We start from the raw sequence: 26558 nt of genomic DNA, 5'->3' as shown, positions 1-26558 counted from the left end.
TTTCACCTTAACTCTCTTTTTTTTTGGTAGTGATAGACTTATATTTTATTTCTGCATTTCTTTTTTAACAGTTTATTTTGAAGTAATGGTAGTCAGAAATTGCAAAATACATACAGCCTCCATATACCCCTACCTACCCTTTCACCCAACTCCTGCAAATGAAAACATTTTACATAACCATAATATAATTTTACAGAGCAGGAAATTGACATTTATATACCACCATAAAATACAGACCTTATTAGGATATCACCAATTTTTACATGCACTCGTGCATGTCTGTGTTTCCCAAGAGATTTTAATACATGGAGTAACCACAGTTATCCTACAGACCTGTTCCATGACCACATAGGAATCACTCATGCTATAATGACACCCTCTACCCAATCCTAATCCTCAGAAAGCAGTGGGTTTATTCTGCATCACTATAATTTATCATTTTGAGTGTATCATATAAATCAGATCTTATGTAACTTGTTGAGATTGGCTTTGTTTCATTCATCATCGTGCCCTTGAGATCTATCCAAGTTTTATGTACATCAGCAGTTCATTCCTTTTATTGCTCAGTAGTAATCTGAAGTATGGATATACCATTGAAGAACATTTGGTTTCTTTCCAGTTTTTGGACATTCACCATTTGGTAGGTTAACCGTAGATATTTTTGTAGATGTTCTTTATAAAGTTGAGGAAGCTCCTTCTGCATTTCTAATGTACCGAGAGTTTTCATCGTGAATAGGTGCTGAATATTGTCAAATGCTTTTTCTGTATCAATATGATCATGTGATTTTTCTTTTTAGACTGTTAGCATGGTGGATAACACTGGTTTGTGGTTTAATATTGAACTAGTCTCGAATTACTTGAATCAACCCCCCTTTGTTATTGTATATTATTCTTTTTATATGTTGCTGGATTTAATTTGCTAGTATTTTAATGAGGAGTTTTACATCTGTATTCATGATAGCTTGATGTCCATTGTTTTCTTTTTATTCTACTGTTTTTGTTGGTTTTGGTATCAGGGTAATGGTGACCTTATGAGTTAGGTAGCCTTCCTCCTCTTCTTAATTTCTGGAAGAAAATGTACAGAATTGATTTTGTTTCTTTTTTAACATGTTTTGCAGAATTCTCTAGTGAAACCATCTGGACCTGGAGATTTCCTTTTTAGCTATGAATTCAATTTCTTTAGTAAGACTATTCAGATATTTATTTCAAGAGTAGGCAAACTTTTCTGTAAAGAGCCAGATGGTAAAAATTTAGGTTTTGCAGGTCATATGGACTCTTGTCACAACTATTTATCTCTTGCATTTTTATTATTTCATCTTGAGTTAGTTTTGGTAATTTGTGATTTTTCCAGGAATTGGTCCATTTCATCTAAGCTATCAAATTTTTGTTGGTAAAATTATTCATAGTATTCCTTTATTTAAATCCCCTAAATGCCTGTGGGGTCTGTAGTGATATTTGTTTCTTCCCAGATACTGGTAGTTTGTGTTTTCTTTCTCTGTGAGTCTTGCTCATTTATCATTCTTATTTGTCATGTCACAGAACCAGCTTTAGACTGATTTTTTTGTATTTTTTAATTGCCAATTTTATTGATTTCTGCTCTAATTTCCATTTCTGCTTGCTTTGAATTTCTTTTTAAAATTTTTGAAATTCTTTTTTTAATTGACAAATAATTGTGTGTGTGTGTGTGTGTGTGTATATATATATATATATATATATATATATATCATATCTATGGGGTACAATGTGATGCTTTGATATATGTCTACATTGTAGGATGTTTAACTCACACTAAAAAACAAATCCATCATATCACATACTTGTCATTTCTTTTCATAATTTTTTTGGGGTGGAAACATATTAAATTGAGACTTTCTGTCTTTTCTAATATAAGTATTTAGTACTAGCATGACATTAGTTAGGTCCCACATATTTTGATGTGTTGTATTTTCATTTCCATTCAATTCAGTGTATTTTTTAATTTTCCTGGGGTCTCTTTGACTCATTTAAAGGGGTCTTTATATTTTAAAGCATTTGGAGATTTTTATATTATTTCTTTCCTTTAGCTTGATCTTGGTATATTTTTTTCCCTTTTTTCCAGTTTAGGTAGAAGCTTAGGCTATTGATTTGAACCCACTGTTTTTTTCTAATGTAAGTATTCCATGCTATCAATGTCCTACTGAACCCTGTTTGTACTGCATCCTGTAAATATTTATATTTTTTTATTTTGTTCAGTTCAGATTATTTTCCATTGTCCCTGGAGCCATCTTTTAATACCTTTGTTATTTAGAAATGTGTTAATTTCCAAGTATTTGAAGATTTTTTTTTCAGTTACTGATTTCTAGTTTAATCATATTACAGTCTGACAATGTAAATTTGTTAGGGTTTGTTTTATGAGATAGGGTATGGTCTGTCTGGTTTAATGTTCCAGTTGCAGTTGAAAAAGAACATGTATTTTCCTGTTTGGGGGTGAAATATTCTATAAATAGCTAGATCCTATTGGCTTGTGACATTACTAATTTCTTTTATATCTCTGCTGATTTTCGCTCTAGTAGTTATATCAGTTACTGAGAAGAGATTTCTAGTTAGAGAGATGTGGGATGCCAGCAACTCTTTGCTGTTTGTTTAATGCACAGCAGGCATGGTCAAAAGGGCAAGCGCCTCTCCAGTTTCTGAGGCCAGTGTGGAGGGTTGCAGTTGCTCTCCTGATGTTTGCTCGATGCAAAGTGGAGAAGGTTGGTAGGACTCTACTACGGTCTCTACAGTGTCTGGTGGGGAAGAAGAGAGGCACCACATCTGCCTGTTAGTGCAGGGAGGAACAGGTTATATGATTCTGCCTTACAGTTTGGTAGTCTCCTGGTGCGAAGGGAAGGGGGACCACCTCAGTAATACAGGCTGGGAAAGGTTGTCAGAGCTCTCTCTCACAATTTCCCTAACACCTGGTGGGATAGGGTATCACCTGGTTAATGTGGGGATGTTCAACAGGGCTCTACCCGTCTCCACAGTGCTTGATGGGAAGGGATAGGTGTGCTCCCTGGTTAGTGCACGGTGGTGATATTCAACAGGACTGTACCCTCCCCTCCCCATTTCCACAGCACCTGGAGAGAAGAAAGAAAGGTGCAGCTTCTTTCATGTTCACCTAGGGTACAGCAGGTATAAAAGGATTCTGTCCTGTAGACCTCTCCTCTCTAGGGCTATTGGCTAGATAGAGCAAGTTTGTCATGGCCTTTTTTTTTTTTTTCAGTCTATACATATTGCTGTTTCCAGATTGCAGGCTGTTTTATGGCCCAGGCTGGGATAATAGGAGGTACTGAAGCACAAGGTGGGTGGAGATCCAAGTGAGGGTCATTTCTACAATTTTCATAGTGTTTTGATAGGTGCTTTTTGTGCATTCTTTAATAGAATAAGGTCGGATACTTCTCTTTCTTGTCTAGAATTGGATGCCCCTCATTTTAATTTAGAAGGCTTAATTGAATATGGAATCTTTCTTTTTCAGAACTTTAAAAATGATGTTTCCTAGGTATGGTGGGGTTTTGTTTGTTTTGTAAGAAGTTAGCAGTTATTCTTATCATTGACCCTATAAAATCTATTTCTTTCTGAGGCTCTCAAGATTTGCTTGATATCTTTGGTTTTCTAAGGTTGGCACTCTTTATTATGCTTTGGCTTCATTGAGTTACTTTTTATCAATGGGTTATTTGTCATCAAATTGGAAAGGTTTTATATGATTTCATCAATCTGTTTCATGACTTAATCCCTCCTATTTCTTTTTCTGAGATCCAAATACATGCATGTTAGACTACTTGACGTTTTTCATAGGCAGCAGAATAACTATTTTATCATCCTTTTATCTTGCTCTATCTCAGGTTGGTTTTTTTTTTTTTAGCCTGACCTCTAGTTGATTGTCAAATCAGCTATTAAACCTAGCCAATGAATTTTTCATTTTATACCTTGTATTTTTCAATTCCAGAAGTATATTTCTTCTATGTTGAGATTCCGCCTCCCCCCATCTGTTCATTAATTATGTTCAACTTTAATTCCTTGAACATATTTATGTAGATGTTTTATAGTCCTTGTTTGATACTTGTACCATCCGGGTCAGCTCTCAATCTCTGTTAGTTTTTTCTCCTGGTTATGGGTCACATTTCCTGCATCTGATGTGTTATAGTTTTATTATATGCTGAACATTGTGGATGCTGTGGTCTTTAGACTCCAGATTTTATTGTTATTTCTTTAAAGAGTTTGAGTTTAGTTCTGACAGACAGTTAACTTACTGGTGATTCAACTTGATCATTTTATAACTTCTCTTCAGGTTTTCTGGTCTAGTCTGCAGTAAATCTTAATAAAATTGTGGCCTTTCCTAGGTCTGTGTTATTTTCCTTTCCTCAACTATCATATCCTTGTTTTAGATACCTAGTTCATATATTTCGTCTAATTTTGTGTTTGTTTATGGATTTTTTACAGCAGAAGGGGAAGTTTGATATCCATTTTTCATGGCCAAAGTAGAAGTGGTATTGATATTTATCATAGCTTCCCAGTTGATTCTGATGTGCATTCAAAGTCAGTAACTATTCTAATGCAGGATTTCTTGACAGCAACACTATTGACATTTGGGAGCTGGTTTATTATTTGTTGTCGGGGAGCTGTCCTGTGATGTAGAATGTTTCACTTCATTCCCAGTATTTATCTACTAGGTGTCATTAGTACCTCCTTCTAGTTGTAACAACCCAGAATGTCTCCAGAAATTGCTAAATGTCCTCTGTGGGGCATAATCAACCCAGGCTGAGAACCAATGAACTATCATAGTAGACTGTGCAAACTAGCTGTATTGGCATCATCTGGAGCTTCTCAGAAACACAGAATCTCAGGTCTTACTCTTAGACCTTTTCAATGAGGTCTGCATTTTAATAAGATATATGATCTGTTTGCTTTCAGATACTCAAACAACAAGGCCAAAGACCAGGGAATAGCAAACTTTTTCTTAAAAGTCCAGAGAGAAAATATTTTCAGGTTACCTTCCATATAGTTTTTGTCAGAACTATTCAACCATGCCATTGTAGTGCAAAAGCCCATATTGACAATACGTAAACAAATGGATGTGGCTGTGTTCCAATAAAACTTTATTCACAAAACATGCAACTGGCCAAGCCAAATCTTGCCAACTCCTGTTACAGACTATCCAAATCAGACCTCTCAGTGTACTGAAGACAACAGGTGGTTAAATTCTTAGATGAGTTCCTTCCGATATGTCATTTGCTGATGTTCAAAAGAGATTAGGTGTATAGGTTACACGGTAATATGATGCTGGAAATTATAGTAGCTTGACTTCTAGTCTTACCTAAGCAGATATATCTCCCAACCTTCCACGTGTGAGCTATATGTAAATGCTGCTTACATTACCTTACCCTTTAGAAATATGATTTGATAGCATAATTATTTTTATTTGTATTATTCCTTATAGGCCTACTGAGATAATTATTCACTTATTTTCCCTTTAGTTAATAAAGCTGACAAACTTATGAAAAACTGCATTAATGTGACTGTTAGCTCAGAAAAAAGTAGTTTAGAGTGAGTTATCTAACTCCCAGGTAATATATTTCTTTTTTTATAGGAAAGCCGAAGTCTTCAAGACATCCTTTGTTTTATGTAGGATTCCTTTCTGACACTTACAAAACTCTATCTAGCAAGGGGAGAGCTGTTTGAAGGGTGGCAATTTAGAGGTTGAGAGGGTAGCAGCTATTCTCAGAATGATGGCATTGTGTCAGATCTTTCTATTATAGATGAAACTAACAATGAGCAAGCTTAAAGTATTTTGCTTTGTTTTATAAATTTCTCCTCTTCTAAGTTACTTGATTAATGGTGCTAAGAGAGGGCATGCCATAGGTCACCAAAGTGAAGCAGAAAAATTCAACTTTCAGCCAGTTAAGTGGTGATCTTAACTGATTCCTGGGATTTTGGCCAACAGGAATGATGAAGACATAGAAATAGCTCCCGAAACATGCATATAAGTAATCAGTTAATTTGTTTTATATTAATATATATTCAGTCTATAGTGATTAGTCTTTATAACTTTCCTAGAAATGTAACACTGCATCTACCCCTGAGGCAGTTTTCTTTGGCTGTGTACAGCCTCACCCTTTACCCACTAAACAGGAGATATCACTTCTCAGTTGCCATGGAATCAAAAGGTTAAGAATCACATTAATTACCAAAATATTTCTAATTATGGCTATCTTTCCCCCATAAGATTAAGCCCAGTTTTTTTGGTTTTGCCAAGAAAATTCAAACTATTTAAGATATTGCCTACTTATGTGGTTTAAAAGAGCCACTCAAATGTGGATGTTTATAAACTCTTAAAAAGTTTAAATCTTAAAATCTAAGATCTTTACCCAAAAATTACTTTTGGAAAAAAATAACATACAAAAACTTGATCTTGTATATTTTATTTAGCATTCTTATCCATTACACAAAATAAATAGTTGGATAACTCACATCTAACAAACTATATATGTATTTTTTCCATAGGAAAGCACAAGGAGAAGACAAAAATATCAAGAGTCTCAAGAACTTTTGAATGAAGTAAACAGTTTCCCGCAAAAATTGAGCTACAGACAATTCCCAAACTCATTTTATGAACCTCATCAAGATTTTACCAGTCCAGATATATTCAAGAAGTCAAGATCTCCATCTTGGTATTATAAATACACTACCACAGTCAGGCCGGGTATCACAGACTTAGAAAGTCCAACAGGACTTTGGTCTACAATTTCCCAGTTTACTCTTAGTGAAGAGATAAAGGCAGATGTTTATTATTATAGCATCATCATACCAGTCCTTTTGACGTTAGTATGTCTTGCTTTATATTTTCTCTGAAGATATCGAAAGTCCTTTTGATAATTTTTTAAGTTTCCAGCTCTTCACAAAATGTTATCTCCTTATTTCAGTGTTTCTTCCCAGACATTTTTAAGGTAATTGGCTTTAAAAAGAGACCATATTTTAACAAAGCTTGTGGACATTCTAAAAAATAAAATTGCTTTATACTAGAAATAGTTTCACAGTACAGTTTGGAAAACACTTTTCTGAACTTTGAGATCACCTGGCAAATCTAGAAAAGGAGTTTAATGTTTTTGAGCAGAGAATTTGAAAAATAAAAATGCAGAAAAGAATGTTTCAAAAGTTTTAAATAAGCTGATATAAAGGTCTATCTTCTAGAATATATTACTGAAAGCTAGGCACATTTTAGGAGATATGATTACCAATTTGCTTACCTTACTACAATATGGACATTCACCAAATATGATGTTAAAACTTTGTCTACTAGTTGGTAGTCCTCTCAGCCACTGCAGATTTTAAAAGAGAAGCATCAGCATAATTACAGATACTCCAAATGTCATTCCCTTTCTTTTTAAGTGCACTATGTTTTTATTCCAGAAGCCTTATACATTAATTTTGTTTCGCAAAAGTAAGGGGTATATTTCCTGAGCCAATAGCAGAATAACAAGGGAAATCAACATGGAATTGAGTCTAAACCAGGCCTGGTTTATAACCAGATTATGGGCCCTTTTAAGAATTTGATGAAAATGACGCATTTTTTTGTTTGTTTTTTCTGTTTTTGAGACAAAGTTTCACTCTTGTTGCCCAGGCTGGAGTGCAACGGCATCTCTGCTCACCACAACCTCCATCTCCCGGGTTCAAGCAATTCTCCTGCCTGAGACTCCCAAGTAGCTGGGATTACAGGCATGTGCCACCACACCCAGCTAATTTTGTATTTTTAGTAGAGACAGGGTTTCTCCATATTAGTCAGACTGGTCTCCAACTCCTGACCTCATGATCTGCCCGCCTTGGCCTCCCAAAGTGCTGGGATTACAGGCCTGAGCCACTGTGGCCGGCTATGCATTTTCTTTATCCTCAGAATAGACATACATAAAAAATAATGCATACAAGTTCATGGTCTTCAGACTTTCCCTGAATCTGTTAATCACAAATTAACAACTCTTGCTATTAAAGATACTATATGCTCTTGAAAATTTCTTAGTTCTGGTCTTAATCATTAACAGAGGGTTAATTTTCAACCCATTGATTATAAGCATGAGGTAGTCAATTTTTAAAAATTAAACGAATACTCATAATTACATAGAAAGCACATATTTCCTTAGAGTATTTCTGTAATTCAGCCTGGTATTTTATGATTTTATATAAGGTAAATAGATGTCTCTGCCTAAGTTCTCCAATGGCAAAGCACAGATGGCACCAACTGCTGCTACCTCTAATCACAAAAGTAAAGATGTGATATTAAGGAAGACTCAAACTGAAGGCACCATACAATTGCAAGGTGTTCTGTATACAGTTGCACAGACAGTTAATCATGTATCAACTAGGGCAAATGACTAAAGACAGGAATGAAAGCAGACTTCACATAAAGTAAATAAACTGGCATTGCCTGAGTGCTGTGAGATATTCTGATCACAAGAGGCATTCTTCTCAACAGAAAAAGTTGTTGAGAAGAATATATTCTATTCTTAAATGCAGCCTGAAAGGTAATAGGTACTACATAGTGCTGAGTCCATTTTCACTTCATTGCTGCCACTTTGAAGCACCACTACCTTGGGTAAATCTATGACGTTTACATTGTGGTAACAAGATATTTATAGAAAAGATTCCAATGTACAATCAGTTTAATTTGTATGTGTCAATAAGCTAGTCCATGAATGTATGCTGTAGAGATTTTCTCCCTTCTTGGATACTTCAGGACATTTCTTCATCATTAGTAACTGTGATGAAGAAATGAAGCACACATAAGCATCTGGAATAAACTGATAAAGGAGTTGATGGCCAAAGAGAGGATCACTACAGACTAAACATATTTTAGATGCTGTGTCTTTCAAACAGGCATACTTCCTATGTTGTGTTAGCTGAAAAAAGTCTTGACGATGTTTTTGTTTTTTACCTCATATAAGCACATTTGATGGAAAGGCTGTCCACACTGGGAATTATCACACACTTGATCAGGAATGGCACCATCAAGTTGATAAGCATAACAAATTCCACAATCCATAGTAAAATCCTTCAAAAGAAAAATATTTATAAAAAGCATATGTGTCTCACTAACTTACTGTACATATTTGGGAGGGTACATGTGATATTTGGATACATGTATACAGTGTGTAATGATCAAATCAAGATAATTAAGATATTAATCACCTCAACATTTACCTTTTGTGCTGGGAACATTACAATTCTTCTAACTACTTTAGAATATGAAATCACCTATGTGTTTAAAACACAAGGTAAGATCAGTAAGAATGTTTTATAGATATAAAGATAGTTTTTATAAAGGTGACTATATTGCTATATTATAGGAAATATAATTACATCACTATTTAACACCTAGCAAAGCTATTGTAGAGTGTTTTCTTTTTCACTCAATAAATATACACAGCTAGGCTAAACAAGAGATTCCATTTTTGGCTGACAAGATGTTTGAGTGTTAGTAATTTTTCCATATCATATATCAATATAATGTCCCTAATAAATATATAAAGATAGGAATTGACATTAGTGATTACTAAGCAGCAAAATTCTATAACTAAAGGAAAAAGAAAACCACCACCATTTAGTAGTCTACAACCTTAGCAGCCTTGTCAAAAATCAATTCTGAGTTTATTATTTTTGCAATATAGTGGTATATATTCAATTTTGAGAAACTATACTGCTTCACAACTTATATGAAGCTAATCAGTACTTCAGCCATCAGTAAACAGACTGTGTAGAAAAGCCAAATATCTCATGAGCTACTTTGGACCTTTCCGCTTATTTTTAATAAACGTCCATCATTAATAACTTCACTACTGAAGACCATGAAAGAAGTATATAGTTGACCCTTGAACAACATGGGTTTGAACTACACAGGTCTCCTTATACACAGATTTTTTTTCAACCAAATGCAGAACAAAAATACAGTATTGGGGAGATGCAGAACCTGTGTTTCTGTGAAATCTGTGTATACAGAGGGTTGACTTTTTTCTTTATATGGGTCCCACAGGGAAACTGTGGAACTTGAATGTGTGTAGATTTTGGTATCCATGGGCAGCCCTGAAATCAATCCCCTTATTATTCCAAGAGACAATCATATGTAACAGCCAATCAAAGGTAACAAGTTCTTTGATGCACTTCAGAAGTCTGTGTTATAATATTTTTCCACTTCCCTCCCTTTTCAGCCTCTTCTTTCACTGAGAAGCATTTAAACGTCATTATGCAATGCTGTTTAGAATATCAAAGCACTGATAAAACTTACAGATTTTTCCAGGATAGCACGAGCTGGAAAATCAATTTCTAAAACATCTTTCAAATTTTGTAACACACTATTTTCTGGATCCCTGAAAGCATGGGAAAAAAAATTATGCTATGAACTTTGTAAAATCACCAAAAAGTAAAAATTATATTGCCAAGGTACCTACCACAATTGTATGTTTCTGCTCAGCTTAATTCCCAGGGGTTTTACCACTTGAGATTAAAAAAAAAAAAAAGTTTAATAATTGCATGCTCAACTCATGGTTTGTAAAGCCAGATGATACAGAATGTTTCCTTAACTACTTGATTAGAAAATCAAAATTATATGTATTATGTTAAAAAAACAATTATACAGTTCAGAATGCTGAGACATTTTCATTTAAAATAACTACCATTAATATACTAATATTTTCTAATAATTTAACAATGGTAGGCAAGGATTTTATGATTCTATTAAAAAACATTTAAATCTCAGATCTCATACCATGGTCAGCTCCAAGAAAGAAGCACTCAGGAAGCATAGTAGGATGCTTCGGGTCTACCTCTATATTTATGGAAACATTATTCCCTAGAAAGAAACAAGATTAAAGCTTTTAGAAGTAGAACAGCCCATGAAACAAGCCAATAAAAAATGAAGAGATGTTGGTCTGGCTACCTATTTCACCGTTTACCCACAGAAAGATTAACCAAATGTTTTGTAGTTTTTTGTAATGGTAAATATATTGTTATAATTTAACCAAAAGAAGTACTTTTGATATTATGATTATCATTAAAGGGATCTTAAATCAGCCAATGAACAAATTAATATATTTAATTAGATTGCAATTCTGGTCAACTGTATTAAAGTTCAAATAAAAATGCTCTGTGGAGTGATAAACGTCTTTAATATCAAAACTATCACAAGTCATAAATTTACGAAATAATTATCTAAATTACTTTTCATGGCTTTCTTGAAAAAGTTTACATTTCACAGAACTATGGTCAGATGTAAAAAGACTAGCAATACAGTAAATGGTAAAAACATTTAAGATTCAAGTTTTATAAAAATTTATAAAAACATTTTCTGAATTATTTTGCTGCATGTGAAACTTTCCCTTATAATTTAACAAAAGATTTCATTCACAATGGCAATTGTTCATTTAATAACAAAAACAGTAAATAACCTAATTTCCCAAGACCTAAAAAAACTTGCACTAGATTCTTTTATACATTTTAACTGTACTGGGCTATACCATAAGTTTCAGAAATTTTAATGCTGTTTCTTGAAGGTACACAGTGTTATTAAGATCAAATTGGATTTCACTTTTATGGTAAAAATGTCTTCATAAATTCTGTACACTATAGAATAAACCTTTCATCAAGCCTGGCGACAACATAAATGCAATTATTACACATCTGGCCAAAAGAGATCATCAGTGGCTAGTAAAAAATGACTAGCTATTCAATGAGAAAAATAAAAATACAAAAAGTTAAAATCTCTTTTGGTAACACATTCTTTACTATGAACACAAATTCCTTATTAGCCCTCAATACTGTCATCTAGTAATGGCTCCAGACTGTTCTGTCACTTAATAAGGGTATATTAACTAATGTTTCCATTAACTTGTTCAAAACTTGGACTTAAGAAACCAAGTCATGCCTGGAGGAGAAAAAAGAAGCTAAATGGTAAACAGAGAATGAATTAAAAACTAGGCTATTTATGCTCAATGAGAAATGTATATTTAATCATGACATGATAATTTTAATGGAGCCATGAAAATAATGAATTACTACATTTCTTTGAAGAAAATATTTTGTTCACAAATATACCATAATTTGGCAAATTATTCCATTTTAAACATGGTTAGACTTTTTCAAACCATTAAAGTATTACTGTTTGTAGAACTGCTATATAACTATACTTTCTTCTTCTCATAACAGCATGTATGTCACATTCTCCCCCCGATAATCTATATTATACCTAGGAATACAGTGTAAAAATTGCTCACTAACTTGGATGTGATTCACATCAGAATTTCAAAATATCCTTGAACAATGTATCTATTTAGAAAACAAGACAGAAATCGGTATCTTAAAACTAGCTATAGTGTTTAATGTAAGCTTAAATATAGTTTATCTAAAAGCTTGAGAAAGGTTGAACTCTGAAAGTGACTTTATGTTTTGCTTGCTTATAATGAAAATACATAACCATTTTATTGTCAAGAGAATGTGGTAACGCTGCACACCTATTTATGTTTGTACCATATCTTACTCATAATTTTCACATATTTGTAGTGAAGAAAATAAATTCTTACTCTGTGCTTTCTGTTTACTCTTCAGTGGCATGTCTACTAAAAGTTATTTTATGTTCCTCTATATTTCTATCAGAAAATATTACTAGATCTCAGTACACTAATTTTTTAAGTTTCACAAATGAAGACTTCATTATTGAAATACACTTTTTTCTGGTTCAAAGTAATGTAAATTTTGAATAACCTGCCCCACCATTCCTGTGCTAATTAACAGCTAATTAAACACACTTCTGAATGTTTTGGATCATCACCTCTTATAATGAAACACCTCCGGACTTGCCCTTTTCGCCTAAAATATTTACTCTTAAATGGGTAGCAAAACAAAAAAACATAGTTCATCCAAAAAAATTTTTAATAGTTGATTTCATACAAAGTAGTCTGAGTCCAACTGCCATTGTTAAATTACTTTTCGTAAGTAATATAAAATAAAATCAAACACCCAGAAACAAACCCCTAATCCTCTTTGTCCCTACCTAATGCAATTCTGCGTGCTGTTGCACTCCGTGGAGGTTTTTCTGGCTCAAGTACCCAGGTCTTCTCATCGATTTCATCCATAACATCCCAGAATGCCTTTAGTGATTCTAATGCTGCCAAAAACTGACTGTAAATGCTTATTAAGGAGCTCTGTGAAAAAATGAAAGTTGAGTAAGTTATGTGGCACTCTACCAATAGCAGATAATCTTAAAATACACTCAACTTAGAAATTTTAAGCTCTGTTTCATTTAGCTAGAAAGTAGACACCAGTAAACAGGAGTCAACTCTCCCTGCTTCACATCTCTTCCTACAGCATTAACAGGATTCTTTTTTATTGACAGTAGACTATACACCTGAGAAAGAATGGTTTTTGGAAATCATAATTATTTTTCTTTTAATGCTTGTTATACTACAGGCATGGAATAATAATGAGTACTACAAGATGATACATACACAAAACTTTAATAAATATTAATGTATGTAATATAGCTAACATATAGGACCTATACAAAGTGTCTATAGAGTTTTAGTATGAATATCTTAATTTCATGTTTATTGCAGCAATCAAGTTAAATGCAGTGCTATTTGTAATTTGATTACTATCAAAAAATAACTTTGAGGACCTAATTAGGCAAAGAGTATGAAAAGGTTTTACACATTTTTAAAGAATTAAAACAGAAGTTACAAATGATGTTTTTCCACATTTAACTTTTAGCCAACCTCTGAATTCAGTATTTCATATATTAATTCTTTATAGAAATTAGCTTAAATATAGTTGCTCTACAGTAATGCCATCACTGACTTTAAAAATCAATTTTTACTTTTGAGCAAAGGAGTTTCTCATAAAACAATGTGGTATGTTTAAAAGATACAACTGCTTACTAAATACTTTTGATATAAAATAATCAAAACAAATAGTTTAAGAATTAAGGGTTTTATAGTTTCAAGTAAGGAAAATGTCAAGTCACGTACTACAAATGTTGTCAATCTGAAATAACTGGCCACACCAATAATCCAAGAATATGATACACCCTAAGATGAAAAGAAACTAGCCACTTGCTTAAAAATGATTATATATCTATATACTTAAGGAAAACCCATCCCATTCTGTCACTTTGCTCAAGGTTTACACTTAGATGAATTCATGGCTCAGTTCCACTGAGTTGGATTCAACTGTTCTAACCTTCTACACACATTTAAAAAAAAAGTGTAAGGGTAGGAATTAGAGCCTAATGTCTGAGAAAAAACCTTTGAGGATACTGATGTTACAATGTCTGTTCTCTTCTGGTATATTTTACTTATCTATAAGTTTAGATAACAAAATCCAGAAATCAGAAAATTAAACTCCCAAGAAGCTAGTTTTAAAATCAGTACGACAGTGTATCTCTGTCTCTCATTTCTCTCTCTCTCTCCATCTGTTTCTACATGTGTATTTAAATTCCATAATTACCTATTACCTTATATACCCAAGAAAAGGATAACTCCTCTCCCAAAAAAAGTTATGTTTTCACAGTGGCATCTTTTATTTGAAGTTATTTTCAATGGCATTGTCCATTTCTCTATGCACAACTGCAAATAAAATCTTAACTGCATTTTGAACAGAAAATAAATTTTTCAATAAGAAAATGGTCAAAAACGAAACATCCCTGGAACTCGAATTGACTTGCTAATTACAGAAAAAGTGAATTTTAAACCTAAAAGCCATTATATGATTTTACTAGCTAGCCATTTGATGTAGATACATTAAACAGTATTTTTACATTCCAGATAGGGAAAAGAAAGACCAAAAAAGTGACAAATTGGACACAGAAACACTTCTCTTAGGAATTTCAATGAGCTTAGAGGGTAGACATCAAAACTATTATATCAGTGAGCTATGTGATTAACTAATAGTTTCTCCAACTGCTTATTTGGTCCATTAAATCACTCAAAAACTCTTTATTTTGAATTTATTCCCCAAACTGAAAAAATACATTATTTCTAAATAATAACAATGGAATTAAATATTCTACATATGGCACCACAAATGCCAAGGAATAATATAGCCAAAATTAAAATCAAAGCTCAATAGTATTTTGCAGGAAGATTTGAAAAAGTATTTTTAAAAATAAAAATAGCCAACATTCTTGGTGGTTGGCAAGATGGTTGAATAGGAATAGCTCTAGTCTGTAGCTCTCAGCGAAATCAAGGCAGAAGGCAGGTGATTTCTACATTTCCAAATAAGGTACCTGGCTCATCTCACTGGGACTGGTTAAATAGTGGATGCACCCCACAAAGGGCAAGCCAAAGCAGGTTAGGGCATTGCCTCACTTGGGAAGCGCAAGGGGTTGGGGAACTTCTCCCCTAGCCAAGATATACTTCCCTCACGGGAAACTGTGAGGGACTGCCATGAGGAAAGGTGCATTCCAGCCCAGATACTACCTCGAAGTTGGAACTGGCCAGAGCCAACTGCAACTCTGCAAAGCTGCTGAAGCCAGACTGCCTCTCTAGATTCTTCCCCTCTGAGCAGGGCATCTCTGAAAGAAAGGCAGGAGCCCCTATCGGGGGCTTATAAACAAAACTCCCATCTCCCTGGAACAGAGCACCTGGGGGAATAGGCAGCTGTGGACACAGCTTCAGCAGATTTAAACGTTGTGCCTGCCAGCTGAAGAGAACAGTGGATCTTCCAGCACAGCGCTCAAGCTCTGCTAAGCGACACACTGCCTCCTCAAGTGGATCCCTGACCCTCATGCCTCCTGACTGGGAGACACCTCCCAGCAGGGGTCAATAGACACTCATTCAGGAGAGCTCCAGCTGGCATCTGGTGGGTGCCCCTCTGGAAGGAAGCTTCCAGAGGAAGAAACAGGCAGCAATATTTGCTGTTCTGCAGCCTCCACCGATGATACTAGGCAAACAGGGATGGGAGTGGACCTCCAGTTAACTCCAGCAGACCTGCAGCAGAGGGCCCTGTTAGAAGAAAACTAATAAACAGAAAGAAATAGCATAAACATCAACAAAAGGATGTCCACACAGAAACCCCATCTGAAGATCACCGACATCAAAGACCAAAGATAGATAAATCCACAAAGACGAGGAAAAAACAGTGCAAAAAGGATGAAAATTTCAAAAATCATAATGCCTCTTCTACAAAGAATCACAACTCCTCGCCAGCAAGGAAACAAAACTGCATGGAGGAGAATGAGTTTAACAAATTGACAAAAGTAGGTTTCAGAAGGTGGGTAATAACAAACTCCTCCAAGCTAAAGGAGCATGTTCTAACCCAATGCAAGAAAGCTAAGAACCCTGAAAAAAGGTTAGAGGAATTGCTAACTAGAATAACCAGTTTAGAGAACAGAAATGTCCTGATGGAGCTGAAAAACACAGCATCAGAACTCCGTGAAGCACACACAAGTATCAATAGCCAAACTGTCAAGCAAAAGAAAGGGTATCAGAAATTGAAGATCAACTTAATGAAACAAAGTGTGAAGACAAGATGAGAGAAAAAAGAATGAAAAGGGAAGAACAAAGCCTCCAAGAAACATGGGACTATGTGAAAAGACCAAACCTACATTCGATTGGTGTAACTGAAAATGACAGGGAGAATGGAACCAAGTTGGAAAATACTCTTCAGGGTATTATCCAGGAGAGCTTCCTCAACCTAGCAAGACAGGCCAACATTCAAATTCAGAAAATACAAACACCACAAACATACTCCTTGAGAAGGAGCAACCCCAAGACACATAACTTTCAGATTCACCAAGGTTGAAATAAAGGAAAAAATGTTAAGGGCAGTCAGAGAGAAAGGTTGGATTACCCACAAAGGGAAGCCCATCAGACTAACAGCGGATCTCTCTGCAGAAAGCCTAAAAGCCAGAAAAGAGTCGGGGCCAATATTCAACATTCTTAAAGAATTTTCAGCCCAGAATTTCATATCCAGCCAAACTAAGCTTCATAAGCAAAGGAGAAATAAAATCCTTTACAGACAAGCAAATGCTGAGAGATTTTGTTAACACCAGGCCTCCCTTACAAGAGCTCCTGAAGGAAACACTAAATATGGAAAGGAACAACCAGTACCAGCCACTGCAAAAACATATTAAATTGTAAAGACACTATGAAGAAACTGTATCAACTAACGGGCAAAACCACCACCTAGCATAATGACAGGATCAAATTCACAAGTAACAATATTTACCTTAAATGTAAAAGGGCTAAATGCCTCAATTAAAAAACACAGATCAGGCTGGGTGCAGTGGCTCACACCTGTAATCCCAGCACTTTGGGAGGCTGAGGTGGGCGGATCACCTGAGGTCGGGAGTTTGACACCAGCCTGACCAACATGGAGAAACCCTGTCTCTACTGAAAATACAAAATTGGCTGGGCATGGTGTTACATGCCTGTAATCCAAGCTACTCCGGAGGCTGAGGCAGGATAATCGCTTAAACGCTGGAGGCAGAGGTTGCAGTGAGCCAAGGTCACACCACTGCACTCCAGCATGGGAAATAAGAGTGAAACTCCATCTCAAGAAAAAAAAAAAAAAAAAAAAAAAGACACAGATCAGCAAATTGGATAGAGTCAAGACCTATTGTTGTGCTATATTCAGGAAACCAATCTCACCTGCAAAGACACAAATAGGCTTAAAAGAAAGGGATGGAGGAATATTTACCAAGCAAATGGAATGCAAAAAAAAAAAAAAAAAAAAAGCAGGGGTACCAATCCTAGTCTCTGATAAAACAGACTTTAAAACAATAAAGATGAAAACAAAGAAAGAAAGGCATTACATAATGGTAAAGGGATCAATGCAACAACAAGAGCTAACTATCCTGAGTATATGTGCACCCAATACAGGAGCACCCAGATTCATAAAGCAAGTTCTTAGAGACCTACAAAGAGACTCAGACTCCCACACAATAATAGTGGGAGACTTTAACACCCCACTGGTCAATATTAGATCAACGAGACAGAAAATTAACAAGTATATTCAGGACTTGAACTCAGCTCTGGACCAAATGAACCTAATAGGCAGCTACAGAACTCTCCATTCCAACTCAACAGAATATACATTCTTCTCAGCAACACATCACACTTGTTCTAAAATTGACCACATAATTGGAAGTAAAACACTCCTCAGCAAATAAAAAGAACAGAAATCATAAAAACAGTCTCTCAGACGACAGTGCAATCAAATTAGAACTCAGGATTAAGAAACTCACTCAAAATAGCACAACTACATGGAAACTGAATAACCTGCTCCTAAATGACTACTGAGTATGTAACAAAATTAAGGCAGAAATGAATAAGTTCTTTGAAACCAATCAGAACAAAGACACAATGTACCAGAATCTCTGGGACACAGCTAAAGCAGTGTTTAGAGGGAAATTTATAGCATTAAATGCCCACAGGAAAAAGCAGGAAAGATCTAAAGTCGACACCCAAACATCACAATTAAAAGAACTAGAGAAGCAAGAGCAAACAAATTCAAAAGCTGGCCAAAGTCAAGAAATAACTAAGATCAGAGCAGAACTGAAGGAGACAGTCATGAAAAACCCTTCCAAAAAAAAAAAAAATCAGTGAATCCAGGAGCTGGTTTTTGGAAAAGATTAACAAAATAGATAGACCACTAGTCAGACTAATAAAAGACAGAAGAATCAAATAGACACAATAGGAAATGATAAAGGGGACATCACCACTGATCCCACTGAAATACAAACTACCATCAGAGAATACTATAAACACCTCTAATGCAAATAAACTAGAAAATCTAGAAGAAATGAATAAATCCCTAGACACATACACCCTCCCAAGACTAAACCAGGAAGAAGTCAAATCCCTGCACAGACCAACAACAAGTTCTGAAACTGAGGCAGTAATAGTCTACCAACCAGAAAAAGCCCAGGACCAGACAGATTCACACCTGAATTCTACCAGAGGTACAAAAAGGAGCTGGCACCATTCCTTCTGAAACTATTCCAAACAATAGAAAAAAAGGGGATTCCTCCCTAACCCATTTTATGAGGCCAGCATCATTCTGATACCAAAACCTGGCAGACACACACAAAAAAAATAAATTTCAGGCCAATATTCCTGATGAACACTGATGTAAAAATCCTCAATAAAACACTGGCAAACTGAATCCAGCAGCACATCAAAAAGCTCATCCACCACAATCAAGTCGGCTTCATCCCTGAGATACAAGGCTGGTTTAATATATGTAAATCAACCAATATAATCCATCACATAAACAGTACCAATGACAAAAACCACGATTATCTCAATAGATGCAGAAAAGGACTTCAATAAAATTCAACACCACTTCATGCTAAAAACTCTCAATAAGCTAGGTACTGATGGAATGTATCTCAAAATAACATGAGCTGCCTATGACAGACCCACAGTCAATATCATACTGAATGGGCAAAAGCTGGAAGCATCCCCTTTGAAAACTGGCACAAGACAAGGACTGTCCTCTCTCACCACTCCTATCCAACATAGTGTTGGAAGCTCTGGCCAGGACAATCAGGCAAGAGAAAGAAAGAAACGGTATTCAAATAGGAAAGGAGGAAGTCAAATTGTCTCTGTTTGCAGACGACATTATTGTATATTTAGAAAACCCCATTGTCTTAGCCCAAAATCACCTTAAGCTGATAAGCAACTTCAGCAAAGTCTCAGGATACAAAATCAGTATGCAAAAATCATAAGCATTCCTAAACGACAATAACAGAGAGACTGTCAAATCATGAGTGAACTGCCATTCACAACTGCTACAAAGAATCAAATACCTAGGAATACAACTTACAAGAGATATGAAGGATGTCTTCAAGGAGAACTACAAACCACTGCTCAAGGAAATAAAAGAGGACACAAAAAAGTGAAAAAACATTCCATGCTCATGGATAGGAGGAATCAATGTCGTGAAAATGGCCACACTGCCCAAAGTAATTTATAGATTCAATACTATCCCCATCAAGCTAACATTGACTTTCTTCAAGGAATTAGAAAAAAACTACTTTAAATTTCATATGGAACCAAAAGAGTCCATATAGCCAAGATAATCCTAAGCAAAAAGAACAAAGCTAGAGGTACCACACCACCTTACTTCACACTATACTACATGAGGCTACAGTAACCAAAATAGTATGGTATTGGTACCAAAACAGATATATAAATCAATGGAACAGGACAGAGGCCTCAGAAATAACGCCACAAATCTACAACCATCTGATCTTTGACAAACCTGACAAAAACAGCAATAGGAAAAGGATTCCCTATTTAATAAATGGTGTTGGGAAAACTGGCAATCCATATGCAGAAAATTAAAACTGGACCCCTTCCTTACACCTTATACAAAAATTAATTCAAGATGGATTAAAGACTTATAAACATAAGACCTAAAACGATAAAAACCCTAGGAAAAAACCTAGGCAATACCATTCAGGACATAGGCATGGGCAAAGACTTCATGACTAAAACACCAAAGGCAATGGCAACAAAAGCCAAAAATTGAAAAAATGGTATCTAATTAAACTAAAGAACTTCAGCACAGCAAAAGAAACTATCATCAGAGTGAACAGGCAACCTACAGAATGGTACAAAATTTTTGCAATCTATCCATCTGACAAAGGGCTAATATCCAGAATCTACAAGGAACTTAAACAAATTTACACACACAAAAAAAAACAAACAAACCCATCCAAAAGAGGGCAAAGGACATGAACAGACACTTCGTAAAGTAAGATATTTATGTAGCCAACAAACATATATAAAAAGCTCATCATCACTGGTCATTAGAAAAATGCAAATCAAAACAATGAGATACCATCTCACTCCAGTTAGAACGGAGACTATTAAAAAGTCAGGAAACAACAGATGCTGAAGAGGATGTAGAGAAATATAAACACTTTTACACTTTTGGTGAGAGTATAAATTAGTTCAACCACTGTGGAAGACAGTGTGGTGACTCCTCAAGGATCTAGAACCAGAAATACCATTTGACCCAGCAATCCCATTACTGGGTCACAAAGGATTGTAAATCATTCTACTATAAAGACACATGCACACATATGTTTATTGTGGTATTGTTCACAATAGCAAAGACTTGGAACCAACCCAAATGCCCATGAATGACAGACTGGATAAAGAAAATGTGGCACATATACATCATGGTATGCTACACAGTCATAAAAAAGGATGAGTTCATGTCCTTTACAGGGACATGGATAAGCTGGAAACCATCATTCTCAGCAAACTAACACAGGAAGAGCAAACCAAACACCACATGTTCTCACCCATAAGTGGGAGTTGAACAATGAGAACACATGGATACAGGGAGGGAAACATCACACACTGGGGCCTGTCAGGGCATGGAGGGATAGGAAAGGGGCAGCATTAGGAAAAACACCTAATGTAGATGGCAGGCTGATGGGTGCAGCAAACCACCATGGCACATGTATACCTATGTAACAAACCTGCACATTCTGCACATGTATCCCAGAACTTAAAGTATAATAAAAAATAAAAATAGCCAACTTCTCATAAGCAGTCTCTCATCTCAACAGAGTTACTGTGCCATTGTTTAAAGGTTTGTGGGGTTTGTGTTTTTTGTTTTTGCCCATTTGTAACATGTAAAGTAAAACCAAAAAGAAATAGAAACTTTTCAGAAAAAAAGTGAGAGTACTAATATTAATAACATTAAGATAACAAATGTTAATAAGGATGCAAAGCAACTGAACTCTCATATACTGTCAGTGGGCATATAAACAGCACAACTGTTTTGAAAAGATTTGGCAATTCAAGAACTAAATATATTCCTACCTTATAACCTGGCAATTCCACTCCAAAAAAAGTGAAAAGATATGTTCCATAAAAATACTGTTACCAGGATGTTCGTAGCAGTTACATTCATAAGTACCAAAAACTGGTAACAGTCCAGATGTTCATCAACAGGAAAAAGGATTAACAAACTTCAGTATATTCATCCAATGGATATACTTTCTTACTGTCTACAGTGGATACCTTTTTATACTTCTCAGGAATAAAAAGGAATAAACTACTGATATATGTCACAACAGGGATTACTTTCCGAAATCTGATGGGTAAAAAAAAGTAAAAAGAGTACATACTGTATGCCTCTGTTTAGCATATCTGGAATAGGCATAACTAAGTTTTGGTGGAAAACAATCAAAATAATGGGGATTTGGTAGGACAGGACAAAACCTTGTGATGATAACGATGTTCTGCATCTTGACTACGGATTGAAATCCATTTACTGGAACTTATGGAACACCTAGGATTTATGCCCTTTACTGTTTCCAAATTTTACAAAGAACTGAACTCTAGTTAAATGTATGCATGCTGGCCGGGCACGGTGGCTCAAGCAAGTAATCCCAGCACTTTGGGAGGCCGAGGCGGGCGGATCACGAGGTCAAGAGATCAAGACCATCCTGGTCAACATGGTGAAACCCCGTCTCTACTAAAAATACAAAACATTAGCTGGGCATGGTGGCACGTGCATGTAATCCCAGCTACTGAGGAGGTTGAGGCAGGAGAATTCCTGAACCCAGGAGGCGGAGGTTGCGGTGAGCCGAGATCGCGCCATTTTACTCCAGCCTGGGTAACAAGAGTGAAACTCCGTCTCAAACAAAAAAAAAAAACAAAAAACAAAAAAATGTATGCATGCTGATGACATATTTTGAAGAAAGTATTCAGATACTTGCAAGTTACTTTGGATAGCACTAAAAATGGCTGGATTTATGGGTGGAAAAAAGGAACAATAAAGGGAAAAACATATGATAAAGCAAATACAGGAAAGATTAACTATCAAATCTAGATGGTGGATATGAATATTCACCATAAACTTTTTCAATGTTTCTTGTATGTCAGAAAATTTGTAATAAAACATTGGAAGGGACATGAATCTCAAACATACTAAATAAATAAATGATAAAAATTATGTGTGAATTATTTATCATAACTGACAAAGTTAACCCAAATTACTTTTTCTCGATTAGGTTATAGACTAATTTGCTTCATTTAAAAAAATGTTTCATAACTGGCTTTTAAAATTAATCTTCAAATCTCTATATTTAAATATATTTAAAACCCTCTCTAAAACACAGAAATACGTCTTCTCAGAAAAAAATCTCACAATATGACAAATTATAACCTTTGAAATGTCTATAAGCATTCTGAACCAGAGAATCTTAAATAGGTTTAAATCAATATAAGTTCTAAGTAAAATTTAGCATTTCCTTCAACTATAGATATAGATAAGAAACCACAGAAATATTATCAGTACCTGTAACTTTCTCCACAATAAAAATAACACTGGTATCACCTAAGAAACTTAAACATTAATATACAGATTCTATTCCAGCCATTCCTTTTTAATTGATCTTAGTTCAATACAGCCTTCACACTGGGACTTTTAAAAGTTTTGCAAGTGACTCTGATGTGTAGATAAGGTTAAGAACCGCTAGTGGAAGAATAAAGAATAGCCATGCTTGTTTCAGTCCAAATGTTACCAGAGTCATACTTCCATACTTCCACTGGAAGTCATACTTCCAATTCACAAAAAGGCATCCTTAAGAACATTTTCATCATAACGTTGACTTTTGTTGTTAATGTTTAAAACAATATTTTATTCCTGTGACAAATTTTGGAATTTTTGAGGGGTACTGCACAAATTTATAAGAAATAAAACCCATTTTATACAATTAACCTATGGAAGGAATAGTTTTATCTTTACTTAAAATAGTCAATTTGTAACCATATTCAACAAACTATATAGAGTCAAGCATTGAAGAATGCAAGTCCTCACTTACATCACATCAAATTATACAAAATTAAGTAAACAAATATAAATGAATAATGTCCTAATACAATTCAGTCCAGCAAATGTGAATAATATGTCTACTGAGTGCTACATTCAATACTAGATACTGGTGATACTAAGAAAATATAAGACGCAACAGAGTATGTTGACTAAGATCACAAACTATAGTCAAGTAAGTCCCATTCCTAGCGCACCTCTTAAAGTTAGTTGTGATTTGGGAAGCGGGGGAAGATGACCAAAAGGAACCTTCTCCGAAGTGCAGCTACCACCAAGTGAGACAGAACCAGAGCGATATCCACGTCTCCGAGAAAGGTACTGGTTTTGTTTTAAAGGAACTGGTTGAACAGCGGATTAACCCTAAAAAAAAAAGGCAGCGAAAGCAGCCCAAAGGTGTCCAGCCGAGGCAAGGCGGGGCACTGCCCCATGTGGAAAGTGTATCAGGCACAGAGGATCAGGGGCCGGGGAGGCAGGGCATCACATCCTCGGTTCTCTGAATCGGATACAGCCATTCACTGCAAGACTTCGGCAGCACACTGACCAGGAAAACGCCGCCTTGTTGAGAACCACCCAGGGTCGCAGATCTGGGCGGCAGCCCAGGCCAGCAGCCGTGGCCAGACTGGTGCCTTGTTAGCACAGACCAGGGCAGATGACTAATACCGAGAAAGCTTGTGAAACGGAACTGCCCATCCCACAGAAGTAAGAGTTGAAAGCAGGAAGAGGAATATGACCAGGCAGGCCCCTCCCCAACAAGATCCAGCAACCAGAGTCCCTCTCCTGGGAGAGTTTTGCAGTTAACACATCCTCCACCCAGGAACAGTGGGCTCAGCAGAGGGAAGGAGCCCGGCACTGGGATGGCGAGGCTAACCCCACCAGTACGGAAACCAGGCAAAGAATAAACGGCAGCCTGGCTGAGACCCAAGCAGCCCAGCAGCATCTCCACTGGCAGACAATGGACAGACTGTCTCAAGTAGCACACCAACACCTGTGTTTAAAAAAAAACAAAAAGCCTCACACAGGAGACATAAACCCAACTTTAACAAAAGGACGTCCCCTCAGAGAAGATGGGAAGAAACCGGTGCAAAAAGGAGAAAAAATGAAAGTCAAGAACGCCTCTCCTCCCCAGAGAGATCACAATGACTCACCAGCATGGCAACAAAACAAGTCAGAAAACCATTTTGACAAGGTCACAGAAGCAGGCTTCAGAAGATGCATAATAAGAAACTTCTCTGAGCTAAAAGAACATGTTTTAACCCAACGCAAAAAAACTAAGAACCTTGAAAAAAGATTAGATGAAATGCTATGTAGAATAACCAGCCTAGAGAAGAACATAAACAACTTGAGCAAGCTGAAAAACAGTGCACAAAACTTCATGAAGCATACACAAGTTTCAATAGCTGAACTGATCAAGCAGAAGAAAGGATATCGATTGAAGATCAACTCAACGAAATAAAAAGAGAAAGCGGGCTGAGCGCAGTGGCTCATGCCTATAATTCCAGCACTTTAGGAGGCTGAGGCAGGCAGATCATGAGGTCAAGAGATCGAGACCATCCTGGCCAACATGGTGAAACCCCGTCTCTACTAAAAAAAAATACAAAAATTAGCTGGGCATGGTGGTGCGCGTCTGTAGTCCCAGCTACTCGGGAGGCTGAGGCAGGAGAATTGCTTGAACCTGGGAGGCAGAGGTTACGGGGAGCTGAGATCGCGCCACTGCACTCCAGTCTGGTGCCTGGTGACAGAGCCAGACTCTGTCTCAAAAAAAAAATAAAAATAAAAAAATAAAAAAATAAAGCAAGAAAAGAGAAAAAAGAGTGAAAAACACTGAACAAAGCCTCCAAGACATATGGGATTATGTGAAAAGACCTAATCTAAGCTTGACTGGTATACCTGAAGAGGATGGGGAAAAATGAATCCAAGCTACAAAACACTCTTCAAAATACTATCCACGAGAACTTCCCCAACCTAGCAAAGCAGGCCAACATTCAAATACAGGAAATACAAAGAACACCACAGATATACTCCTCAAGAAGAGCAGCCTCAAGGCACATAATCATTAGATTCATCAGGGTTGAAATGCAGGAAAAAATGCTAACGGCAGCCAGAGAGAAAGTTCAGGTCCCCCACAAAGGAAAGCCCATCAGACTCACAGCAGATCTCTCCACAGAAACCCTACAAGCCAGAAGAGAGTAGGGACAAATATTCAACATCCTTAAAGAAAAGAACTTTGAACCCAGAATTTCATATCCAGCCATACTAAGATTCATAAGTGCAGGAAAAACAAAATCCTTTACGGACAAGCAATTACTGAAAGATTTCATTACCACCAGAACTGCCCTACAAGAGCTCCTGAAGGAAGCACTAAACACAGAAAAAAAAAACATCCAGTACCAGCCACTGCAAAAATGAGCCAAATGGTAAAGACCAATGATGCAATGAGGAAACTGTGTCGACCAACGGGCAAAACAAACAACCAGTAACAAAATGGCAGGATCAAATCACACATAACATTATTAATATTAAATGTAAATGGCCTAAATGCCCCAATTAAAAGACACAGACTGGCAAACTGGTAAAAAGTCAAAAACCATCAGTGTGCTGTATTCAGGAAATCCATCTCACACTCAAAGACAAACATAGACTCAAAATGAAGGGATGGGAGAAGATCTACCAAGCAAACGGAGAGCAAAAAAAAAAAAAAAAAAAAA

At 36.0% G+C, this 26558-nt stretch overlaps 2 protein-coding genes across 8 annotated transcripts in view; one reads left to right on the top strand and one right to left on the bottom strand.

The window, feature by feature from the left end:
* Positions 1 to 7162, top strand: part of VRK2 (VRK serine/threonine kinase 2) — a 108436-nt gene extending 101274 nt beyond the window's left edge. For 5 of the 6 annotated variants that reach the window (XM_032292071.1, XM_032292067.1, XM_032292068.1 and 2 more), the window contains exon 13: positions 6520 to 7162. In XM_032292071.1, the coding sequence (XP_032147962.1) occupies positions 6520 to 6867 (348 nt within the window). In that variant the 3' untranslated portion in view covers positions 6868 to 7162. Of the gene's footprint in view, positions 1 to 5644 lie in introns of all 6 variants that reach the window. The other variant, XM_032292072.1, reaches the window with a different exon arrangement.
* The window catches only part of FANCL (FA complementation group L), a 78656-nt gene continuing 58519 nt past the window's right edge, over positions 6422 to 26558 (bottom strand). Inside the window, exons 8-14 of one of the 2 annotated variants that reach the window (XM_032292073.1) lie at positions 13049 to 13199; positions 10769 to 10852; positions 10452 to 10497; positions 10289 to 10370; positions 8942 to 9058; positions 7263 to 7334; positions 6422 to 6970 (exon numbers count right to left, since the gene is read on the bottom strand). In XM_032292073.1, coding sequence (XP_032147964.1) covers positions 6935 to 6970; positions 7263 to 7334; positions 8942 to 9058; positions 10289 to 10370; positions 10452 to 10497; positions 10769 to 10852; positions 13049 to 13199 — 588 coding nt within the window. In that variant the 3' untranslated portion in view covers positions 6422 to 6934. The remainder of the gene's footprint in view (positions 6971 to 7262; positions 7335 to 8941; positions 9059 to 10288; positions 10371 to 10451; positions 10498 to 10768; positions 10853 to 13048; positions 13200 to 26558) is intronic. The other variant, XM_032292074.1, reaches the window with a different exon arrangement.

This window comes from Sapajus apella, unplaced genomic scaffold (genome assembly GCF_009761245.1).
Source record: "Sapajus apella isolate SASKATOON/1434 unplaced genomic scaffold, GSC_monkey_1.0 scaffold26, whole genome shotgun sequence".
Lineage (NCBI taxonomy): Eukaryota > Metazoa > Chordata > Mammalia > Primates > Cebidae > Sapajus > Sapajus apella.
Note: the sequence above shows the minus strand (reverse complement) of the source record. Positions and strands in the feature narration are given on the sequence as shown.